The sequence below is a fragment of the Mauremys mutica genome, chromosome 2, assembly GCF_020497125.1.
Source record: "Mauremys mutica isolate MM-2020 ecotype Southern chromosome 2, ASM2049712v1, whole genome shotgun sequence".
NCBI lineage: Eukaryota > Metazoa > Chordata > Testudines > Geoemydidae > Mauremys > Mauremys mutica.
Window position 1 is genome coordinate 66,478,490 of NC_059073.1, and position 23,830 is coordinate 66,502,319.

The following is a 23,830-nucleotide window of genomic DNA, read 5'->3' on the forward strand; positions in this document are numbered from 1 at the left end:
AGTATATATATAAAATTATAACTACTTCAAGATTACTCTAAATATTCCCACTTACGGGTAATGCATTTATTGGTGCAGCATAACGGTAGAATCTTCTCCAGGCAGTACATGCCAGAATGCACATGAGCATGCTGTATCTCTCCCCTAAGCATCTCCAAATGATCTGAGGGTGAGGCTATCTGTATATCTGGATGCTGCACCCTCTACTCTTCCAGTTCCTGCCAGATGGAAGTGAACTGTTCTGGTCCATCAGACCAGCGAGTTTTCTCTTATATTAGTGACTTTAGAGAATTGTTGCTGTTAGCTTTTAGTGTTAGTTTAGTTACAGAGTTGTAGTTACAGTTAGCTGAGTTTGGTTTCATATTCAGTTCCATGTAATGGTGGACCTGAAGAAAAAGAAGACGCCCCGTTTTAAGAGAGGCACTTCATGCCCAGCCATCTTCCTGGCATTGCTCAACCATGTTAGGTGCCTTAATTACCTCAGAGAAGGTTACCCTCACTCTGTTTGTCACTTTGACACTCAGAGCATGTAAGGAGAGCCAGAATAGACTTCAGGTGCTCCTGCTTAAGAAAGTTCTTGCTGCTAAGCTGCTGGGTTCTGTGAGAGTGTCAGATCTGAAGACTAAGAGGCTTGTTTTGGTTCCAACTTCTTTGTCTGGTAAGGCTAAGGTGCTAAAAGGATCCTGGGGATGTGTGTTGTCACTGGTTAGGTTCCTGTTCCGTGAGATCCTCCTGTTAAGGCTGCTGAGGTGTCCGAAGGCACTGTCAGTTCAGTTGGTGGCAAAGAATCTTAAGATTAAGGTCCTGGTTTCAGCTGTGTTGGTTCAGAAGAAGGCGGTGAGAGAGAAAATGACCACTAAACTTGTATTTAATTTAAATTTTTAAAATCCATCTTTTTTTAAAATCATTGACAGGAAAGCCTTTTTTATTAACAATTGGAGGATTGTTACATGGGACAAGTGGGTCCTAGAAATAATGTAAGTGAGGTGTAACTTGCGGGTATGCAAGATAAATCAGGCTCCTGAAAGGGGGACAGTAGTCTGGAAAGGTTGAGAGCCACTGGGTTATAGTATATCTGCACATTCTGTTTCCAGACGGATAATCTACGTATCATTGAATGTTACAAGTTAACAGCTGTTCCTGTGCCTACTGTTGTGACGTCTCTTTCCAATAAGGCAGAGGCATCATCATCATCGTTTGCTTCTATTAAATGTGTTCCTGTTGGGGAAAGCTGTAAGGGCTGCTGCTTGGAAGTCACTCTATGAATTTATCAAACATTATGCTTTAAATTTGGCTGCAAGAGCAGATGCTGGTTTTGGTAGAGCGGTGCTTCAATCGTTATTTAATTGAGACTATGTTCTCTCCTCCTGAGGATTTTTTTCTGCACTGCTTGCCAAACTACGCATAGGTGGACAGAGCCACTCAAAGAAGAATGAAGGTTACTTACTTGTAACTGGAGTTCTTCAAGATGACTTTGCATATTCGCACTTCCCTCCCACCTTTCCTTTTTTCTTAAAGTCCTATTTTGGTTTCTGCGGGTCAGAAGGAACTGAGGCTGTAGAAGGCGCATCAGTCCTTTTATATAGCCTTGCCTTCAGAACGTTCGACGACAATGAGGGGAGAGGTAGGAGGGGATGCATGTTCGCTCTGACAAGCACTGTTTGGAGCAGGTTCTACAGCTAGCCAGTGCATTATCTGTAAGTATGAATATTCAGAGTCACCTTGAACTCTGGTTACAAGTAACTAATCTTCACTTGTGCAGCAGTGTCATCTAACAGAAAAAATATTAGGTACCACTGGATGCTCTATCCATGTACTTTACACGCACCAGAGGATGCAGCCCCTCTCAGGAGCTGTACAGTTTTTACCCCACAAAAGATGAAGCAAAGCTTTCCCCACAGCTGAACTGACTTAAGGCTGCTGCTTAGGGAGGAGCTTCCCTGGATGCAAACAGTAGCTCAGCCCTCGGAATTAAACATGTCTCTAGACAAATCCACCTTCCTTTTGGGGCATCCAGACACTAATGACTATGTTAGGGGGCTTTCCCTTCACCCTCTCCCCTGGTTCTTGTCACGCAGACAGAAAGCAGAAGTCTGAAGTGCAGGCAATGTGATGTTTATTGGGGTTAGTTTCCAGCAAGCATGTGTCCCATAACTCTGATGCCACAGAGCCCTTTCCCAGTGCTCCCACCCCCCATTCCCCCCCTCCAACCTCCTCAGCAGGCATAATTATACCTGAAATGAACACCCACAGTCCCACCCCTTACAACTTATGGTCATGTTCCATTTGGGGGGAGGAGAGGGACGTGGATATGAGGTCTTCCTCCCATCTCTTTTGTAGCCCATGGGAGGGGTAAGGTGAGATTGTGCTACGATCAGGGACAGGCATTTCTTTGGTCTTTAGTGTTTTATACCTTCCTCCCTAACTCCCTTTGCCTCTCTCAACTGGTTGCTTGATCTTGCCTTGAGATAGGGGTTGAGACAATCTTAAAGTGTGCGCTTCAGTAACACTTTAACTGCTCTTATCTGTTCCCATTGTCCTAAGAAACCCATTTGGCTAGTTTCAGAGTAGCAGCCTTGTTAGTTTGTATCCGCAAAAAGAACAGGAGTATTTGTGGCACCTTAGAGACTAATAAATTCGAGTTCAGCAGTCTCTCTTTGAAGTCTGTTTTTGAAGTTTTTTTGTTGCAAAATTGCCACTTCAAGTCTGTCACTGAGTGGTTAGAGAGGTTGAAGTGTTCTCCCACTGGTTTTTGAATGTTATGATTCCTGATGTCAGATTTGTGTCCATTTATTCTTTTGCATAGAGACTGTCCGGTTTGGCCAATGTACATGGCAGAGAGGCATTGCTGGCACATGATGGCATATATCACGTTGATAGATGTGCAGATGAACGAGCCCCTGATGGCGTGGCTGATGTGATTAGGTCCTTTGATGGTGTCACTTGAATAGATATGTGGACAGAACTGGCATCGGGCTTTGTTGCAAGGATAGGTTCTTGGGTTAGTGTTTATGTTGTATGGTGTGCGATTGCTGGTGAGTATTTGCTTCAGGTTGGGAGGCTGTCTGTAAGCAAGGACTGGCCTGTCTCCCAAGATCTGTGAGAGTGAGGGATCATCTTTAAGGATAGGTTGTTAGATCTTTGATGATGCGCTGGAGAGGTTTTAGCTGGGGGCTGTACATGATGGCCAGTGGTGTTCTATTATTTTCTTTGTTGGGCCTGTCCTGTAGTAGGTGGCTTCTGGGTACTCTTCTGGCTCTGTCAATCTGTTTTTTCAAAAACAGACTCAAAAGAGAGACGGCTGAACTTGAATTAATATGCAAATTAGATACAATTAACTTCGGTTTAAACAGAGACTGGGAATGGTTGGGTCATTACACTAACTGAATCAATTTTCCTATGTTAAGTTCTCCTCACACCTTCTATGGGTCATCTCAATTATCACTTCAGAAGTTTTTTTCCTCCTGCTGATGATAGCTCATCTCAATTGATTAGACTCTTCCTGTTGGTATGCGTACTTCCACCTTTTCATGTTCTCTGTATGTATAAATATCTCCTGTCTGTGTGTTCCATTCTATGCATCTGAAGAAGTGAGCTATAGCTCACGAAAGCTTATGCTGAAATAAATTTGTTAGTCTCTAAGGTGCCACAAGTACGCCTGTTCCATCTGGCTAGGGAGAAGCAACATACACTGTTTCTTTGTCCTTTGTTTACACACATCAGTAAGAATGTATGTGTATCAACAAATCAAACAGGCAAGCACAACTCAAAATATTATCTCATGCGAAAACACAGGCCTGAATCCTACACTGGCACTAGCACGCCTAATAGACTGCACCCTTTTTCCTACAGCTGCGAAAGTCACGATCACCCATTTCTTCTCCTCCTGGACATACAGTACCCTTTGAATGATGATCTGGACCACAGCACTATCTGGGTCTTCCCCTTCCCTTGGACAGACCCCTTATTTTTAACAGCTGTCCAGTTGCTGCTTTGTCTTGGAACTTCGTCGTAGTCCCATGAGTAACAGAGTGACACTGGCCCTTTAAGAAGGAGCAAGCAGGACCAGTGCACCTGTGCCTCATCAGCTGATCCCAGTTAGATTTAAAAGAGGCAGGTAGGCCTGGAAAGGGAGAGAGATGGGGTGAGTCAGACTAGGCAGCTGCAGGAAGCAGCAACAGGACTGCCTGAGTGTTACGAACTGGGATGTAGGTGGTCAGACGTAGTGGCTGGATCCAGAGCCAGGAGTCCGGGCAGGGCAGAACAAGAAAGTTTGTAACTGAGGCAAAATCAGGCCTGTGAACAAAATAGGCATAGGAGCGATTGCAGCTGAGGGCATAAAGCTTTGAGCAGCCGGAGATTGGCTGTTGCTGTTGTACTTGAGAACAGACATGCTGACTGCCTTGGCCAATCAGGCAGCCCAGCTTTACTCATAGGCCGCCTGGAGATTATTCAGGTGCAGATGTAAGTCCTCATTCCTGACACCGAGTCCCCTGGGAAAGAAGGCAGTGAGAGCCTAACAGGTAATGTGGGGAAAACCCCTAAGATGAGCTGAAGAACTGTGGTGGTTGTTTTGTGTGTGTGTGTTTACGTTTGGGACAATAAAACTACCTAAAAGAGACTGAATGTGGCATTTGTTTTTTTTGGGGGCCTGGGCCTGGGGAGAAGGCCTGCCTCATTATACCATGGTTTTAGACCCAGGGTTCCCAGTTCTAACCTGGCTCCTTTACCAAATTATTCAGGCTCCCCAGCTGAGGAATGGCATCAGGACATCCCTTCTAACCAATGCAAAGGGTGAAACCTGTGGCCATCCTCCCACCTTTAATTGCGCACCCCTGGGCTTATTTCCTTGACTACTCCATATTTGCCTATTCTTGTAGGCTCTAACTTCTTATAACTAGAGTCCATCCACCCAAAGCTAAAACTTTTAGCAGGGTCCATTCCCCCCAAAGCCAAAACTACCTGTTCCCTGGGATATCGCTTTTTCTGTCTCCCCAGTCCTTCATTCAGACTTCACAATAGTGCAGGCCCCAGTAGTTTGTGGCATAGTGTCTTTGACAGCCCCTCTCTCCCTGGTTCTTCTGGTGCTCAATGCAACCAGGCCAGCCTTGCAATCTTGGTTCATATAGGGGCAAAGCCATCCTGCATGCCCCACTTCTTCACAGTCAAAACATACCATTGGTGGAGCACTGTGATGCCTTCTCTTTCGGTGTCCGCAATAACTGACTCTTTTGCATCATGGTGCCTCCTCAACAGGCCTTTCCTGCTGATTGGACATTCCCGAAAACTGGAGCTGGCATTCCCAAAGCTCTGGCTGCACCTCCATATGCTCTTCGGCATATTCATAAATGAGCTAAAAAATGGGGTGAACAGTGAAGTGGCAAAATTTGCAGACAATATAAAATTGCTCTAGACAGTTAAGTACAAAACTTGACCGCAAAGTTACAAAGAGATCTCACAAAACTGAGTGACTGGGAGACAAGATGGCAGGTGACAATCAGTGTTAATAAGTGCAAAGTAATGCACATTGGAAAACATAATCCCAACTATCCAGACAAAATGATGGGGTTTAAATTAGCTGTTACCACTCAAGAGAGGGATATCTTCCTGAAAACATCTCCTTAATGTGCAGCGGCACTCAAAAAAATTAAGAGAATGTGAGAAGCCATTAGGAAAGGTATAGATAATAAGATAGAAAATATCACAAGGCCACTTTCAATCCACTGTACATCTACACCTTGAATACCGCATACAGTTCTGGTTGCCTCATCTCAAAAAAGATACATTAGAATTGGAAAAGGTGCAGTGAAGGGCAAGACAAATGATTAGGGTATGCAAGAGCTTCCATATGAGGAGAGATTAAAAACATGGGGACTGTTCAGCTTAGAGAAGAGGAGACGAAGGGGGGATGTGATAGAGATCTATAAAACCATGAATGGTGTGGAGAAAGTAAATAGTGAAGTGTATTTACCCTTCACATAACACAAGAATCAGAGGTCGCCAATAAAATTAATAGGCGGCAAATTTAAACCAAACAAAAGGAAGTATTTCTTCATATAACATACAGTCAATGTCTGAAACTCATTGCTAGGAGATGTTGTGAAGGCCAAAAGGATAACTGGGTTCAAAAAGAATTAGATAAGTTAATGGAGGATAGCTCCATCAATGGCTGTTAGTCTGGATGGTTAAGGATGCAGCCCATGCTCCAGGTGTCCTTAAACCTCCAACTGCCAGAAGCTGGGAGTGGACACTTGAAATTGCCCTGTTCTGTTCATTCCCTCTGAAATATCTGGCACCAGCCACTATTAAAGAAGGTACTGGGCTAGCTGGGCCATTAGTCTGACTCAGTATGGCCATTCTTATGTTCTGATGGTTAACATCTCCCAGCTGAGAGAGGTCTCTGCACTGTTGCTTGGTTATCCCTTAATGGGAGTGTGTCTCAGTATCCCCCTTCTCATACCAGTTGTCTCAGCATGTGTCTGCCCTGTAGCGGCGTGTCCTGGCCTAGTGTGGCATTGCAGGCACTCCCTGCCTAAGTTTCCCTTCTTTCAACTTTACAACTCCCCTTAACAACTCCATACCCCAAAAGGGTGTAAGACAAAATTTTCCTACTGAAGTTCTACTTGAATAAATACAAATAAACTTGAAATAAAGTCTTTCCCCTTGGGCTCAGAGGTTGCACAGCCCGCCTCCTTGGGGCTTGTGGTTCTCAGTCCTGGCCTCTCTGGCCTGCAATCTCCACCATTGGGCTCAGGGTTTGTACAGGTCTACTGCCTGTGGCTGGTGTTTCGCTGGGAGCTCCTTTCCCTTAAAAGAGCATCTCTGAGCACCTCCCTGCAACTGGGCCCTGATGGTCTTTTATGAGGCTCAGGAGCTCCTTATTCAATTAACCATTAATTAGCTTATCATGAGTAGCCTGGGCCAGCAAACCTGTGATGTGGTTTAATGGTTCTAATTTTTGTCCTCCATCTTTGTATTTTATTAACATTTAAAGCATCTCCCTTCCTCTTGCACTGGTCTTAGTGACCATGCTCTGGGATGTTTTGGCTTCACTTCAGGTGTCATTCTGAATCCCACTTAGTTTGCTTTTAACGATGCATAGTTCATAGAATAAAATTAATGTTAATTAGAATTATATCAGTTACAAATAATGAACATATTAATATATTGCCCCTTGTAAAAATACTGCAGTATCTTCCTTCAAGGCACCCAACACTGCAGTAACACTATGCTAAGCCTTTGTGTTTATGACCATTACTAGGAGACTAGAGTGTATTATTATGGAAGTCAATATGGAAATCTATTTCTGGACTTAATGAGGGATGTATAATCATTTCCTGTGAGTGAATCCAAAACTCATTAAGAGGCCTGGGATTATAAGCAAAGGGGATATACTGAAAAATACCATTATTGGTCAGTAATTGTTCCCTATGATGAGCATCGGCATATAAATGTACAATAACCAGTTTCAGCAGAAACCCTGAAGAACATTTTATGCTGCAGAGAAAATCACACATGGAATCGCTGCTGCTATAGATTTATTATAGTCATTAAATTCAGCAGCTTTATTAGTTTCTAAAATACCTAAGCATTTATAGTCTGATTATCTCTCTGGATAAGTTAATTATAGAACATTTCTAACTGTTACACTACTATAATTTAGAAAGATCTTTAATTATTGCAGTTCAAGTGCTTTTAAATAGTCCTACCATAGTTGCTGTCAAATGCACATTTGTTTTGTTATCTTCTAATCTTTCCTTTATAGAAACCTATAGAATTAGCTGATCATTTAGGCCACCTGTAACTCACCAAGTGAATATTTAGCCTACCAAACCACAGGGCTATGACAGCAGTTTTCCATCATCATCAAATACCCATTCTTCTGCTACCCATTGGGAGACAGAGCAATTTCAACAGCTAATTTGTATAATGATGCAGACATAGGTTGAGGGAGAAGAAAAACAATATTTCCTGAGCAAGTTTTGAATTTCAAATACAGAGTAGTTAGCTAGTTTAGATACAATACACAGTGGTTACTCTTGCGATTCTTTCAGTTTAGCCTTTGTATATTTGAAAATAGGACTGTAGTGTTTAGTATTAGTACAATAGTAAAATTAGGCTTAGTACAATATTCAGTTACAAAACCAAATGGGAAGCTTTTAAGGATGACTGCTGTAAATATGTCTTTATAATTTTTCTCTCTCGAGAAAGTTAAAAGGGCCTGTCCACAGATCAATGGCAGGAGGACATTCCAGAGACCCAGGTCCTTCCAGAAAATGTCTTTCCAGCCACAAGCTGGATCTAGCATTGGTGCCTCCACTGATCACAACTGTGGCAGTGTATCACAGGAAGAGACTTATAAAACCACAAGGCACAACCTATATTTCATTGTAGGCAGACCTGACAATTGATTAAAAACACAATTAATACTTTCAAACAACAATAGAAAATCCAGCACTAGCTGCACCTCAAAATCTAACAAATAACTAAAGGAACTGTCAAAAGGTAAATAAATGAAGTGTCGTGTGTACACCTTTCCTATACAATACCACACTAGCAGCATTTTCCTCCTCAATTACTCTTAAAATAATGGGCCATTCAGTGTACCCTGAAGGTAAATAGATCAGGGCTATATCAGGTGAAACACCGCAAAGGCAAGAATCCCTCATGGAGAACGCTTTTGTACATGGGAGGGCTCCTTTCTCTTTTATTCTCTGGCCCTGCCAACTGTAGCAACACAACTTCCCCTTTATCAGAATGGCATAGTCACACCAAATGTTTCTTTAAAAGCAGCAAAGAGTCCTGTGGCACCTTATAGACTAACAGGTGTATAGGAGCATGAGCTTTCGTGGGTGAATACCCACTTTGTCGGATGCATGTAGTGGAAATTTCCAGGGGCAGGTATATATATGCAAGCAAGAAGCAGGCTAGAGATAACGAGGTTAGTTCAATCAGGGAGGATGAGGCCCTCTTCTAGCAGTCGAGGTGTGAAAACCAAGGGAGGAGAAACTGCTTTTGTAGTTGGCAAGCCATTCACAGTCTTTGTTTAATCCTGAGCTGATGGTGTCAAATTTGCAGATGAACTGAAGCTCAGTAGTCTCTCTTTGGAGTCTGGTCCTGAAGTTTTTTTGCTGCAGGATGGCTACCTTTAAATCTGCTATTGTGTGTCCAGGGAGATTGAAGTGTTCACCTACAGGTTTTTGTATATTGCCATTCCTAATAGCTGATTTATGTCCATTCATCCGCGGTTTGAGTGAGTGGAATCTGCACGGTCGCAGCCACACCACACCTTGGGTAAAACCCCAGGTGTGAAAGCAAGGGCGACTGAGGCAGTAGCCTGTGGGCTCCTTTTCTGTGGTGCACCGGGCATCGCTCTGACGAACCTGTTTCTCACTCTTGTTTGGTTGATTGCGTGAGATCCTCCTCGTTTGGTTGTATTAGCCTCAAAATGGGCTCTGGGCAGAGTATAAGAAAGGGGACTCCCCTGGCTGCAGTTCTTGAGAGTTGGGAAAATATTTCTTGTACCAAAGGGATTTCTAGAAAGCGTGCTGTGCTTTTGTGTAAAGTCGAATAGCCAGCACTGACTACTCAGACGCCTTTTGCACGGCCACCCGACGGAACTTTTGGGCAGGACAAATTAGCTTGCCTTAGGCAACAATTGGAGGACAACCATCCGGCTCAAATGGATTATTGGTATGTATGGGATATTTGGGCATACGCTTGGACAAAAGGACGTCCCCCGATATCAGGTTCTGGTGCCAGTTTTAAAGTTTGTGCACAGCTTGCGGATTCCACTCCGCCCTATGCTGCTCTGACCTCTCCTATATTCCACTCTCCAACCACCCCCGCTGCCTCCTCTCTGTATCCTTCTCTGACTACTCCTACTCTGTCCCTTCAGTCACCCCGATAACACAAGTTGTCGTTACAAGAGAAGGGGGGGCAGACTGTCTCATTCGTAAATGCTTATCGGCCTTTTGGTCCACAGGGTTTGGTTACTTGGCAGCAACAGATGCTGCGTTTACGAGACGATCCAGAAAAGGGTCTTACAAACCATTTGAAGCGTCTTCAAAGCATATAATCCTAATTGGGCAGATGTACAGTTGATTTTAGATACCCTTTTTACTCCCGATGAAAAGTATGCCATCCTGGATGCGAACCGTTGCTGGGCCGGGGAGAGTGACCTGCGCAACCCGTGGCCCGAAAGCGAGCCCAATTAGAAGCCTAACAAGCTCGCACACTTGACCATTTTAAGGGCGGGCCGGGATGGGTTGTTGGAGGCTATTCGCCGGGCAGGGAGCAAGACCGCCAACTGATCAAAGATTAGGGAGTGCCAGCAGGAATTAAACGAGCATCCTTCTTTAATGGCCCGATTGTCTAAACAAGTACATATGTATGGGGGTGGGGTTGATCCACAGGGAGAAGCCAACCGCCCCATGATGGTCTCTTTCTATGTTGACCAGTTGGCACCAGATATAAAAAAGTATTTCTCTAAGCATGTGCCTGACTGGCCAGGGAAGTCTTTGGATGAGGTAGTGCAACTAGCTACCTTTGTGTTTAATAGCAGGGATGAGGAAAAGGCTAAGGAAAAGCGGAAACAGAAGAAGGAGGAGGTCAGTATGCTGGCCGCCGCGTTGCAGGTACCCTACGGGGATCAGAATCGGCAGGGAAGAGGGAATTCGAATGTCAGAGGTGGGGGGTGGAGGAATGTGCCGGGAGGCATGTGGGGCGTAGTTAGTAATGGGAATTGTAATTATTGCAGACAGCTGGGGCATTGGAGAAGAGAGTGCCCTTTGCTTCTGCGTGGGGCTCCCTGGGAGCAGGCGGAGGGTGGCCCTTCCTTTCCCCTGAATGCTCCCCGGGACCCTGGGGCTGCCCAGTGACTGGGGGCGGAGATCCTGGGTGCCTTGGGGGAACTGAAATGGGATCTGGGATCACACTCACAGGTTTGTTTAAAAATCGGAGAAACCTTTGTGCCCTTTTTGGTAGATACTGGTGCTACTCTTTCCACTTTAACTTTTGTTCCAGGGCCTCTTTCTGATACTAAAGTCTGGGTGCAGAGTATCGAGGGAAACCCGTGTTCAGCTCCTCTCTCCCACCCTGTTCCCGTGGAACTCGGCTCTTTGAAATTGTCACACAAGTTTGTCGTTATTCCAAGAGGTCCTGCGAATCTTCTTGGGCGGGACATGCTGGGCAAATTGGGGGCCCATATATATTGCGCCCTCGAGGGGCTCCGCATATCTGTTCCAGACTCTGTTGTTGCTTCTCTTATGGCCTTAGTTGCCCCTGCTCCTGATATTCCCACTGAATTGTCCAGCGTTCTGCGCAGTCTGTGGAGCATAGACCCCCACTGATGTGGGCCTCCTTAAGTCTGCCGCCCCGGTCTACGTTAAGGTTAGGGACGGACTGCCTCCCTCCGTAAAACAGTATCCGTTACCAAAAGAGGCAGAGGAAGGCATTGCGCTTCTTATAGATAGCTATTTGGCTCAGGGGGTTCTGGTTCTGTGCAGTTCTCCCTGCAATACTCCTATTCTTCCCGTAAAAAAGCCTAAACCGGGTCCGGATGGCCGCCTGGTTTATTGGTTTGTACAAGTTCTGCGCGCGAAAAATAGTTATGTTGTAACCCCCCACCCAGTTGTCCCTGATCCAAGTACTATTCTAACGCTGATCCCTCAGCCAGCTACTTGTTTTACTGTTGTAGATTTGTGTGCAGTGTTCTTTAGTATCCCTTTGCACCCCGATTCTCAGTATCCGTTCGCGTTCATGTGGAACAATTAATGTGGGTGCGCCTCCCTCAAGGGTTTTCAGGATCTCCCACTATTTTTTCCCGGATTCTTACTGAGGATTTAAAAAGATATATTTTTGCCTAGTTCGTCTGTATTAGTTCAATATGTGGATGATTTATTGGTTGCTAGTTCAGATTACGATGCATGCCTAACTGATTCTGTTGCTTTACTCACTGCATTAGCTAACAAAGGTCACCGTGCCTCTCCATCCAAGTTGCAGCTGTGCCAAGATCAGGTAATCTATTTAGGCTTTGTGGTCCGGCCCGGAGAGCGTCCACTCTCGCCTGATAGGGTGCAGGCAATCCAGGATTACCTGCGCCCGGTCACTGGGTTTTGTCGATCCTGGATAGTGGCCTTTGGAGAATTGGCCAAACCCTTAGTCCAGGCCACCATGGCATCAACCCCTGATCCTGTTCCTTGGACACCAGAAATGGAGTCACTCATGCTAACTTCCCTCAACACTCTTCAGTCTAACAAAAAAAAAAGTATAATGAGGTCCAATGGCTGGAAGCTGAAGCTAAACAAATTCAGATTTAAAAATAAAGTGCACATTTTTAACAGTGAGGGTAAATAACCATTAGAACAACTTGCTTAGGGATGTTGTGGATTCTTCCTGGGTAATCAGAAGTCATGGGCCTGATATAGAAATTAGTGATTGAAACTCTTTGACCTGTGTATGTAGGAGATCAGACTAGATAATCATAATGACCTATTCTGTCCTTCAGATCTGTGAATCTATGAAAGCTTAACTTGTTTGGAACTGGTGAGGTATCTTTCAGTAGAACTGTGCTTCAGTATTCAGTTTAGGTGCACAGTTGCCATTTGTTCATAATGGAATAATGTGTTTGTTCAAGAATGAGGAAGAGGAAAGACCAGTAATTTGTTTTGCTATTATCTTTCTCTTCCTCTTGCGTCTTCCTTTCTGTGTTTCCCTTCCCTATTTTAGAGGTATGGTATTGGCTTTGGTAGGTTAGTATGTTATGATGCCTTTAGCTGATGTTCATTATTTAAGAGGTTGAGGTTTGTAAATAAAGTTGTCAGGTAGTATCTTTGATTTCTATGCTTCTCTTAAATTTGACTTGAAAGCTGGCAAGGATCACTGACCTGTTCTTATAAAACTTATTCATTTTATATGTGTCCATGAACTTTGTTTATGTCTGACTGTTATATTTTTTTATCATGGTATTTTCAGGCAGTCATTGGAATGAAGTAAGGAATAAGGTACTGCAGGATATGCATTGTTTGCCATTAATTGCATTCCATAGGTTTGAAGAATGAAGCCAAAGGCAGATTGTCTTTTACCCCTGAGTAGTCTGACAAAAGCACAGCAATGCTCACCTCACAGTGCCTAATTGTGATTAGACGATGGAACTGAGCTGATAGGGGGAAATAAAACATTTAAAATGATTGTCTAGTCTGCATTCTGACTAGACGTATGATATAATTTCACAGGCCATTCATCAGAAATCTCCCTGCTACTAACTTACATTAGTCTGTCAAAATGTTCACATTTGTAATACTAATAAAAAGCACAGTGTTGTCAATTGCATCTTCCAAGTTGATCTAATTGTTTATTGTGTAGGTAGTTAACAAGTTCAGTTTAACTTGAAAACATTAATGAAACCAGCTACCAGGAATGGCCATTGTGGTTGTTTTTTCTGTTCTGTACAACCATTCATTTTTTAGTTTGTTCTTTTGTTTTGTTTTTTTTTCCCCTTTTTTCTTCTGTGAATACACCCAAGCAAATCAGAAACAACAACAATAAATGTTTACAAGTAAAACAGTGATGCTCTGTCCAAAATCACATAATTGAGACAGTAAAAGCCCCTTGAAAGGATAACTGCTAAAGATCTCTCTTTTGGGCACAAGGGAGGGGAAGGTAACTGGACCAGATAAACAGTCCTTGGCTCTTGGCTGGGTGTGTGAGCACAGGCCCCGCCCTCACTGGTGCAATGAGGCTATCATGGTGTATAGCTACCTCCTTGCCTTGGTGTCCCATTGGCAGATCTGAAGTGTGTGGTAGAAACTGATTGAAAGATGGGGGGAGCCAGAGGTCATAAAGGGGTCCTCCAGGGCTTGATATTTATTTGGTGTCCAGAAGCTCTCCCTCCCTCCTTTATCTGGTTTGTCTAATGCACATTATCACTGGGTTTCCAGTTATGCTGTGAGCAGAGCTAGTCATCTCTTGGCTCAAGGAAAGGTTTTATCCTTCACTGGAGAACCAGCGAAGTGGAGTACGGATTTTGTTTGCCTTCCTCACAACAGTTGGGAGGCCTGGTGTGGGGGTTAGGTCTTATTGTTTTCATATTACTCACAACTTTGGTTGTACCTGTTTTTTTCCCCATGGCTAGTGGGGTCAGTTCATGTCATGTGGGATGGCGGGGGGTGGGGGGAGTTAATGGAGCAGTGAAGGGGAGGCCTCAGGGTGGTAGTTGCTGGGGGTTGCCCTGTCTGAACAGATCTGAACCCGTACTTGACTGCTAGTGCTAGGTAGTTTGCAGCTAGTTCTTTTATTTTGGATTTGGTTTATAAAGCTACAGCCTCCACTTCTCTCCATGTTCATTGTTGTTGGCATGGAAGCAGAGAGACACAGACACCATAATATGGCTAAATAAAGAGGCCACAACATTATCCCAAACTTCCCTAACTGAGAAAACTACCCCAGACTGCCTGATAGGCTTGTTCCAGTGTGGTTCTCAATGGGCACAAATGACCTGATTGTTTTATAAACCAGAGGGTGGGTATGAAGGCCATGCCCCCTCTACACCCTGAGGCCTGCCAGCATATTCTGACTGGAAGTCAGACCCCCAACCACCTCCTCTCCTCCACACCAGATACAGGGAAGATGAGGGGAAGGGACCTGCAAGCTTTATGAGATATAGAGGCATAGCCCTTCCCTATGCCTTGTGCTCAGGACCAATGTCCAAACAGCCTCCGGGTATAAAGAAAACTCATAAGACCATTTCTAATCCACCAGCTGCTTTGGAACCCGCCAAAGTTGTGACCATCGTAATTTAAGCCTCCCAAGACCAGACTTCCAGGATGCCAGATGGAAGGTGGAAAAAACCCACACAGTCATTTTCCAATTTCCAATATGGGGGAAAAAATCCTTTCCAGCCCCAAAACTGGAGCTCAGCCTGCTCCCCAGCTTCACGAGGGATCCAGCAACTAGGCTAAGGGTGGGGCAGAAACAAGGAGCCCACAAACTCTACCTACCCCCACAACACCCTACCACTAGCAAATAAGAACCAATTGCCCAGCCCCCAACACCACCCCAGCCACCTAATGGCAGCAATAGTAGGCAGGAAAAGGCCCAGATTCTGGGCTCTAGATGCAGCATGCGACATCCCCTGCCTCCACCCCTTCCCTTTCCAATCACCACATTATGAACATAAGGAAGGAAGGGGGAAGAAGCATCCCCCCTACATTGTATGAAAAAGCGAGGGGGAGGAGAAGGGAGAGGGGGCTCTTGCTCCCAATTGAGATCTCTTCATCATGGCCCTAAAAGGTATCTGAACTACTCCTAGTCCATCAAAGCCACACCCTGGCCAGCCAAGTGAGCATTTGTGCACATCTGTGTCAGAGTAAAACTACAGTATTGCAAAATTTCTGTGCCCAAAATTTAAAAGGAGAAGAACAGTGGGAAAATATTTCTATAACATGTATGAACATATGCAAAATAAAATACTTTAAAGTCAGTTAAAATTAACTATAACTATTCTAGGATAGGCTTCAGAGTAGTAGCTGTGTTAGTCTGTATCCGCAAAAAGAATAGGAGTACTTGTGGCACCTTAGAGACTAACAAATTTATTGTAGCATAAGCTTTCGTGGACTACATGCTACATTAAATTTGTTACTCTCTAAGGTGCCACAAGTACTCCTATTCTTTATTCTAGGATAGTTGTTAATGATATTCTTCTGATGTCCTCTCTTGGGAGCAAAAATTTATACGGGCACTTTTAAGTCAAGGGCTAAAATAATGCATCCCATAAGGACAAATTATACCTCTTCTCCTGATTCTGCTATATTGTGATTCTGGTATCTCGCCTTTTACTGATTACATTTTTTGAAAAGTTAAATTAAAAAGTGCCTATATTCTAAATAGTTGATGAATCTTGTGCATAAGAGGCCCATTAAAAGTAACTTGCAATCTATTAAAATCCAAACCATACAATGTTTCTTCACATAAAAATAAGATATGCATTATTCATCAACATTAATTACAACTTATTTTGTCTTGTTTTGATCAATAAAAATAAAGCCTTCCTCTAGGTGATACGCTGCTCTATAATTAGAGCTCTACCAAATTCACGGCTGTGAAAAATGTGTCATGGACCGTGAAATCCGATCTCCTCTGTGAAAGCTGGCTATTGTGGGGGAGGGACAGGGCTGGACTATAGCTACTAGTCCCGGCCCGGGCTGGGGAGGGATGGGACTTCCTCTTCCCCTGAAGGGGCTGTTCCTGGAGCAGGGTCAGACCCACCTTCAGGAAGCTCCATGGCTACTGGCTGGGATAGCCCCTGACCTGGGATTGAGAGGTTGCAGCCCCAGATGTCAGCCCCCGATCCAGGCAGGAGGCTGCCAGGAAAACCTGGGCGTATGGGAAGCCACCTACCCCATATCCTGCAACTATCATTTCTGTGCTGCTGGTGGCAGGGGAGCTGGCTTTAGAGCTTTGCCCCTGGCCAGCAGCGGCTGCTCTGTGGCCGCCCAGCTCTGAAGGCAGCTCCGCCGCCAGCAGCAGTGCAGAAGTAAAGGTAGCAATACCACAATCCCCCTACAATAACCTTGCGACCTCCACCCACGACTTCCTTTTGGATCATGACCCCCACTGTTACAACACTGTGAAATTTCAGATGGAAACATCTGAAACCACAAAATTGACTATTTTAAAAATCTTCTGACCGTGAAATTGGTAGGGCCCTACCCATTGTTTGACAATGGAAATTGTTTTATGAGAGGTGTTTATATGTCACCCACTCATTTTCTAGTAGTTTTATGCCACTGAATAACAAACCTGTTCCTTTATCCAGGATTGTAACTGAACACACCTCATACTGTTCTTGCAAGGCCAAAGCATGATATATAAATGCATAATTATTATTTTAGTACCTGGGCAGAGATGAAATGTAAATCTCCTAAGTGGTCCTATCACTCTGCATTTGTTTAGGGCGGATTTGTTTTTTGTTTTTTTTCCCAGAAACCAGATTAGTTAGCTTCTCCATAATGCCTTTTCTTAACAGATGTGACCTCATCTGTTAAAGGATTATTACACTAGAAGGAAGTTGTGTATAATTTATTAAAATACCCCTGCAGGGAGACTACAGGCTACATTTAATATACTGGAATACTTGATGGTTGCATTGAAAGCTCCCAGATGAATCCTACAGCATCTCAGTAAAACGGGCAGATGAAAATGATTGCCCTTTATGTAATGTTTACTGTGTCATATTAGTTAGTGCCTCACAGCTGAATAATATTTATGTTAACAGTTCATTTTCAGCTTTGCATATTGGCCTCCTGCTGGTATAGAGTTGATGTTTAATTTTAAGGGGGATCAAAATGATATTATTTTGTTGAAACAGAGGAAAGGTTCTTCCAACCCTCATCTAAACCAGATGCCAGGGAAAAGGAAGGCTTCTTTCTCTGAGAAAGAGACTCAGTATATCATATCTGTCCAATTTACAGTGCTGAGGTTTTTTCTCACTATCTCTTCTGTGCCATTGTTTGTTATATGCCTGATGTCTCCCTTCCTTCTCATATCTACGTGAACAGCACTGTCCTCAAATCAATGGGATATACTGCCTGTGTGGGGCAGTCTGCCCGCTTTCCCCCAAGGAAAATAACCATTCCCATCCTCAACAGATCTGAGAAGGACGAGATATAAAATAGCTCCTGTATATGTTAACACTAAACCCTAGCCATGAGACCATGTAACTTTCCTTCATTTCTTATGATAGTCGGTTTCTTTTCAGTTAGCTAGTCTTTCAATTAAATCCTGATTCATGCTGTAAGGACTGAGAATTAAATTCTGGAAAGTCACAAATGTATTAAGTTTTTCTATATACAGAGTTCCAGTGTCCAGAATTTTGTTAATGTTGGCTGAATACAAGAAATAACTCTCTAAAAAAGTACAGTACTATTTAAAATCAAATTGTATATGTGGAATAAAGAAGCAAATAATAAAATCTAACGGGTTTTCTCACCAAAAGAACTCTGTCATGAAAGTACTGAGCTCAAGGCACATTTTTTGGTTGTTGGGATGTGCCATAAATCTTTCTGGTTAGCAGGTTTAATCCTGAAGATAAAGAGAGGCAGGATGTTCTATTTGGAATCAGGAGATCTGCTTTCTATTGGTGGCTCACCCACTAACTTGCTGAATTGGGCAATTCACTTGATTTTTGTGGCTCTTCTTTCTCTGCAATCCTTTGACTGTTTAGATTGTAAGCTCCTTATGGCATGAACTGTTTCTTACCATGGGTATTACAGTATCTAACACAACGTTTTAATCTCATTTGGGGTCTTGAGATGCTACCATAAGGCGAAAAGTGGAGAAAGCCTTTGAAAATTCTGTCCTCTAAAACACACAGGAATTATTCAAGCACTCCCAACTGTTTTGGGAGCAATCATGACTATATGGATAATGAGACAATCCAAAGATACATTAGATAGGTGGGAAGGAGGAGAAGGATATAAACTTTCTTGCTTCAGGGCCTATATTAATCACTAGCTGGTGGGCAGATTTCTTATGGCCACGTTTTTTGTAATTGTTCATTACTAGGTTTCTGGCACCATCTCTATAGCATATGGTGCTGGTCATTGCTGGAGGCAGGATACTGGACTGGATGGTCCACCAATCTGATAAGGAATAACAATTGCATTTCTTCTGTTGGGTTCAAAATATATGAATGTTTCGATCAAGACTTCATCATAGCTAAAACATTACTTTACTTTATATTTGTATGAAAATACAATAAACCTGTTCCTCTCCTCTCATAGATCAATACAAAAGAGAGACATAGCAAAACAGAATATCAGCTTAGTCCACAAAGTAAAATGAAGATCTATTAAATATTCCATGGGGAAATGAACAAAAGAAATGTAATTCATTGTGTGTTATCTGTGTTAATTGTTCTGTGTTAAAGAGCTTTGCATTTTTCACTCAAAATATCCCCATGTTCACAAGCATAGTTCATATTGCATTATGCATTTGGATAGTGCAATTTGAGAGTGGCTGTTTCTATATTATGTAAAACACTCATAGGATCAATTTGATTCTATCATCCTTGCCTTCCTGATCTACAAATGCTGACTTTCAAAGGATGAGATACAACGCGACAATAAAATGGATAGGAAAGCAAAAACAATCTGTTAATGAGGTGAGATTCTTTTCAATTTTATTCTCAATCCTGTTTGTTAGTAAATACTAAGTAGGAGCAAAATCTTTTAAGATTTTGTATAGCTTTTCCCCCCTCTTACAAAGCAGTTTTTGAAATCCAGTTAGTCACTGTGTTGTATCAGGGATCAATAGGGATAAAAAATGATTATAATAAATTTGTGCTTCTAAGTATACCAAAGTATATCAAAGCGCTTCCTATACTGAAAGTTTCACAGCAGCCCTGTAAGAAGGGTAAGGGATACTTTACACAACACTTAAATATCACCATCTCTGAAATGAAATTTGGCATTTGTTTAACAGTTCACAGCAATGCTACACAACAGTTTATAAAGAAAATATAAAAGAATACTCTCTCCATTTGAAACTTCAGGAGAAACTGAGGTCTGGAAACTATAATTACTAGAATTAAAATTTGGCCAAGACACAGTATTATACAAAAAGTGCCAAAGAATCTTTAGTGACCACAGGTGGTCAGGAGTAGATGAGTGCAAAACATTTTTGGTTAATGGTGTATTCACCAATAAATGCAGATTTGGTCGACCCAAATTATTCACAAATTTGAGTTCACTAAATGGTTACAACTGAACTAAAAACATCAACATGTTTCAGAAATGTATAAATGGAATGTTTTGTTTTAACCCAATTTTAAAATGTTCATTTTGATTTTGGTTATTTTGACAAAAGCAAAACAGCTGGAAGGAGGCAGCTGCCTCCTTAGCCCAATCTTGCTGGGGATTGGGATCAGGTTCCTCCTCTCTCTAATGTGAGAAAAGATTGGAATATGGGTGTCTTACACCGCAGGAAAGTGCCTTAACCACTGGACTATGGGATAGTCTGATGTGGATCTTTCTCAATCTGTCCTCTTGAAGATGATCCACTTTTTCTAAATAATAAAACTGTCATTGGAGCAGAGAGAGAGAGCGAGCAGACTCTGCACTCTCCTTGCAAGTGCTGCCTGGGAAGAGAGAAACAGACCAGAAGCTGGGAGACCTGCGTAGCAGGAGGAGGAGACTCAGGAACAAAAGGGAGCCCCAGGGGACATACAAGGGGCAGGGAGCTGGGAAAGACCCAGAAGGGTCTTGAGAGTTTTGTTAAGCCCTAGGTGAATGGACATTGTTTGTTTTATTGTTTCGTTTGAGCTTCTGAACTCTAGTAAGGGACTCTGAGGGTAAGCCCAAGAGCCCTCCAGTCTGAGGGACAGTTGACACAAAGAAAGATCCTGGAGTCATGAAAGATAGTGGAGCCCAAACCATTTGAGCTATAGTATTGAACTTTATTTTGTCATTTGAGGTGTCCATTTTAATAAATTACTCTGTGTCATGGGTGTTTATTAGCCTAAGATAATGTTGGAGAAGTATTTCTGAGGACCTCTGAGAAGGGAAAACAGAGGCTGAGGGGCCAGCAGGGCCACTCCTTGCCAGGAGGAAGTGCTCTGACATGGCAACAATGTGACATTTACATGTAGTATTAATCAAAAATACTGTTGCTGTTCTGAACTCCTACACAGAAGTATAATATTTCTGTTTCCTCTCATTTTATTAATGGCTTTTTGTCCCGAGAGAAACAAAGAAATAATTAAATCTAATTTAAATAAAAAACATGCAGATAATTATAATTTAAATAAAAGCATGGACAACTGGTAGTTTTTTGTGTTGGGGAAGATATTTGTCTTCAATGAAATGTAAGAGCAAAGATTGTTTATACATAATCCATAATAAACTTGGAGAAAATCAGTTATCTGCTGCTTTATCCTGTACACATCAGTAATTTTGTGTGTGCTCACATTTAATACAACCAAATAGAAATTTTTTTAGGAGCAAAGAAAATAAGATAGATGACTGTCCTCGAAAGCTGTGACTCTGAAAAAGATTCATCGTCATGGTGGATAAATAACTAAACATGAGCTCACAGTGTGAAGCTGTGGTTAAGAGGACTAATCCTATTCCATATAAAGAGGGCATCATTAGGAGTAGGGAGGCAGTATTACCTCTGTATACAGAATTAATGAGATCATGAATGTAATAAATACTGCACCCAATCCTGATGTGCGCACTTCAAAAAGGATGTTTAAAAAGGTTCAGAAAAGAGCTACAGTAAATGATCAAATTACAGAAAACATGTTAACTGTGAGAGAGTAAAGAAACTCAATTTATGTAATAACATAAGAACATGAAGTTGCATTCCTGACCATCATGGCTAATAATCATCGATTGCTCTATCCTCCATGGATTTATCTAATTCTTTTTTTGAACTCGGTTATACTTTTTGGCCTTCACAACACCACTTGACAATGAGTTCCACAGGTTGACTGTGTATTGTGTGAAGAAGTACTTTCTTATGTTAGTTTTAAATCTGCCGCCTATTAATTTCATTGAGTGTCCCTTGTGTTATATGAAGGGATAAAAAAACACTTCCCTATTAATTTTCCTCACACCATTCATGATTTTACAGACCTCTATCATATTCCCATAAATCATCTCTTTTCTAAACGAAACAGTCCCAGTGTTTTTAGTTTCTCCTCGTATGGAAGCTGTTTCATACCCCAATCATTTTGTTACCCTTCTTTGCACTTTTTCCAATTCTAATATACATTTTCTGAATGGGACAATCAGAACAGCATGCAGTATTCAAGGTGTGGGCATATCATGCCACTCTCTAAATCCATTATAATATTTTCTATCTATACCTTTCCGAAGGTTTTCTAATATCGTTAGGTTTTTTGACCGCCACTGGACATTGAGCAGATATTTACAGAGAACTATCCATGATGACTCCAAGATCTTTCTTGAGTGGTAACAGCTAATTTAGATGCCATCTGTTGGTATGCATAGTTAGATTATTTTTCCAATGTGCATTACTTTGTACTTATCAACCTTGAATTTCATCCGCCATTTTGTCTTCCAGTCACCCAATTTCGTGAGACCCCTTTGTAACTCTTTGCAATCAGCTTTGGACTTAACTATTTTGAGTAATTTTGTATTGTCTGCAAACTTTGCCACCTCACTGTTCACTCCTTTTTTCAGATCATTTATGAATATTTAGTTTAATAATGAATAGGTTAAGAGAGAACTTGATCATAGAGAGAAAATTTCTGATAGTAGAGAATTCTTTAACCTAACAGACAAATGCGTAATAAGATCCCATAGCTAGAAGTTGAAGCTAGATAAATTCAAACTCTAATAGTGAGGGTAATTCACTATTGGAAAAAGTTACCAAGGGTTGAGGTGGATTCTGCATCACAAGAAATCTTTAAATCACGATTGGATTCAAATCCCAGTGAAATGTAATTTCAGTATGGGAAAACAAATTTTTGTTGAGTATATTTTATTTCCAGTGTGTATTTCTTGTTGCACTAATTATTTAGACAGTTTCCAGTCAGAAAAGACATTTGTACAGGCAAACTGGATAATTGTATTCCCAAAAGTCCATTTAAGTAAACAGTTATTCAATGTAAGTGCATAAATGCTGACTTTCATATGTAAATGTAGTTTTTTATAGGCATAATGAATGCTTGCCTATTTTTTTCCAGTGTATTCTGAACCTACCTTATCGTGCTGTGGTTAAAGGAAACTTCCAAACATGTACTTGTGAAAGTTCAAGGAAATTCATAGTAGTTTTTTGTTTGTTCTTAAACTCTTCTAGCTAAGAAGAAACCAAAACTCTTAAACAAGTTTGATAAGACCATTAAAGCTGAACTGAATGCTGCAGAAAAGCTACGTAAAAAGGTAGGTTTGAATTCTGTTTCTCCTGGTGCCGTAAACCATGGCTCCAAACTAACAAACATAAAAATAACAAGGATAATGAATTTTAAATTTGTTTCTGTTTTTCTCTAACCAAGCATTCAGCACACATTTGTGATTGTACTTCAATGTTCATTTTAGCTTGGTAATTCACCTTTTGTCCTTTCAGGTCATAATGTGTGTTCTTTCATGTCTGTCATGGGCACTCGCTGTGTTTTTTAATTTACATCTTAACCACTTACTGAATTTTTATATATATATTTTTTAATGTTCCCATATTTGTCTCTAGGTGCATATACAAAATATTTATTTAAAAAAATTATCAGGGCCTTGTCAACAGATATACAGACATCCTCTATCCACCTGTAAAAATAAATATCCTCCTCTAACACTTCTTCAGGCAGAAACCTGAGTGAACAGGCTAGTTTTATAAATTGTCCTGAACATCAATAAATTCTGGCTCTGTCTTACTAATGGGTACACAGTGCTCCAACTCCTCTACTCACATGTTCAAATTGAATCACTGCTAGCAAAAGCACACCAGCTGACCTCAGCTGTCTTTAAAGTGATTAAGGAGGTATCATCCTATTTATTTGACGAATTTGCTATAAGGACTGATAATACTACAACTTGTTAATATAAATGCATAACAAAACAAAAGAGATAAATACATGCACAAGATGGAAATACCGTATGAATAACTAATTTCACTGTTCATTATTTGTAAAACCTGTGGGAAAAAACAAACCCAAACCAATCAACCAAACCAAATCCCCCTGCTCCAACAAAACAAAGCCTGAGCCTATAGAGGTCATGCAGAGCATCTATTGTTAAAGTGACTAAGTAGATATATACTGTAAGTGAGAACATAAGCTATGAGTATTGGGGACTAATATATATTAACCTGC

At 41.9% G+C, this 23,830-nt stretch overlaps 1 protein-coding gene across 1 annotated transcript in view; it reads left to right on the forward strand.

Moving 5' to 3' along the window:
• LOC123365314 (aspartyl/asparaginyl beta-hydroxylase-like) overlaps positions 1–23,830 on the forward strand; it is a 127,743-nt gene that overhangs the window by 45,553 nt on the left and 58,360 nt on the right. Inside the window, exon 16 of the mRNA XM_045008047.1 lies at positions 22,825–22,907. Within this exon, the coding sequence (XP_044863982.1) occupies positions 22,825–22,907 (83 nt within the window). The remainder of the gene's footprint in view (positions 1–22,824; positions 22,908–23,830) is intronic.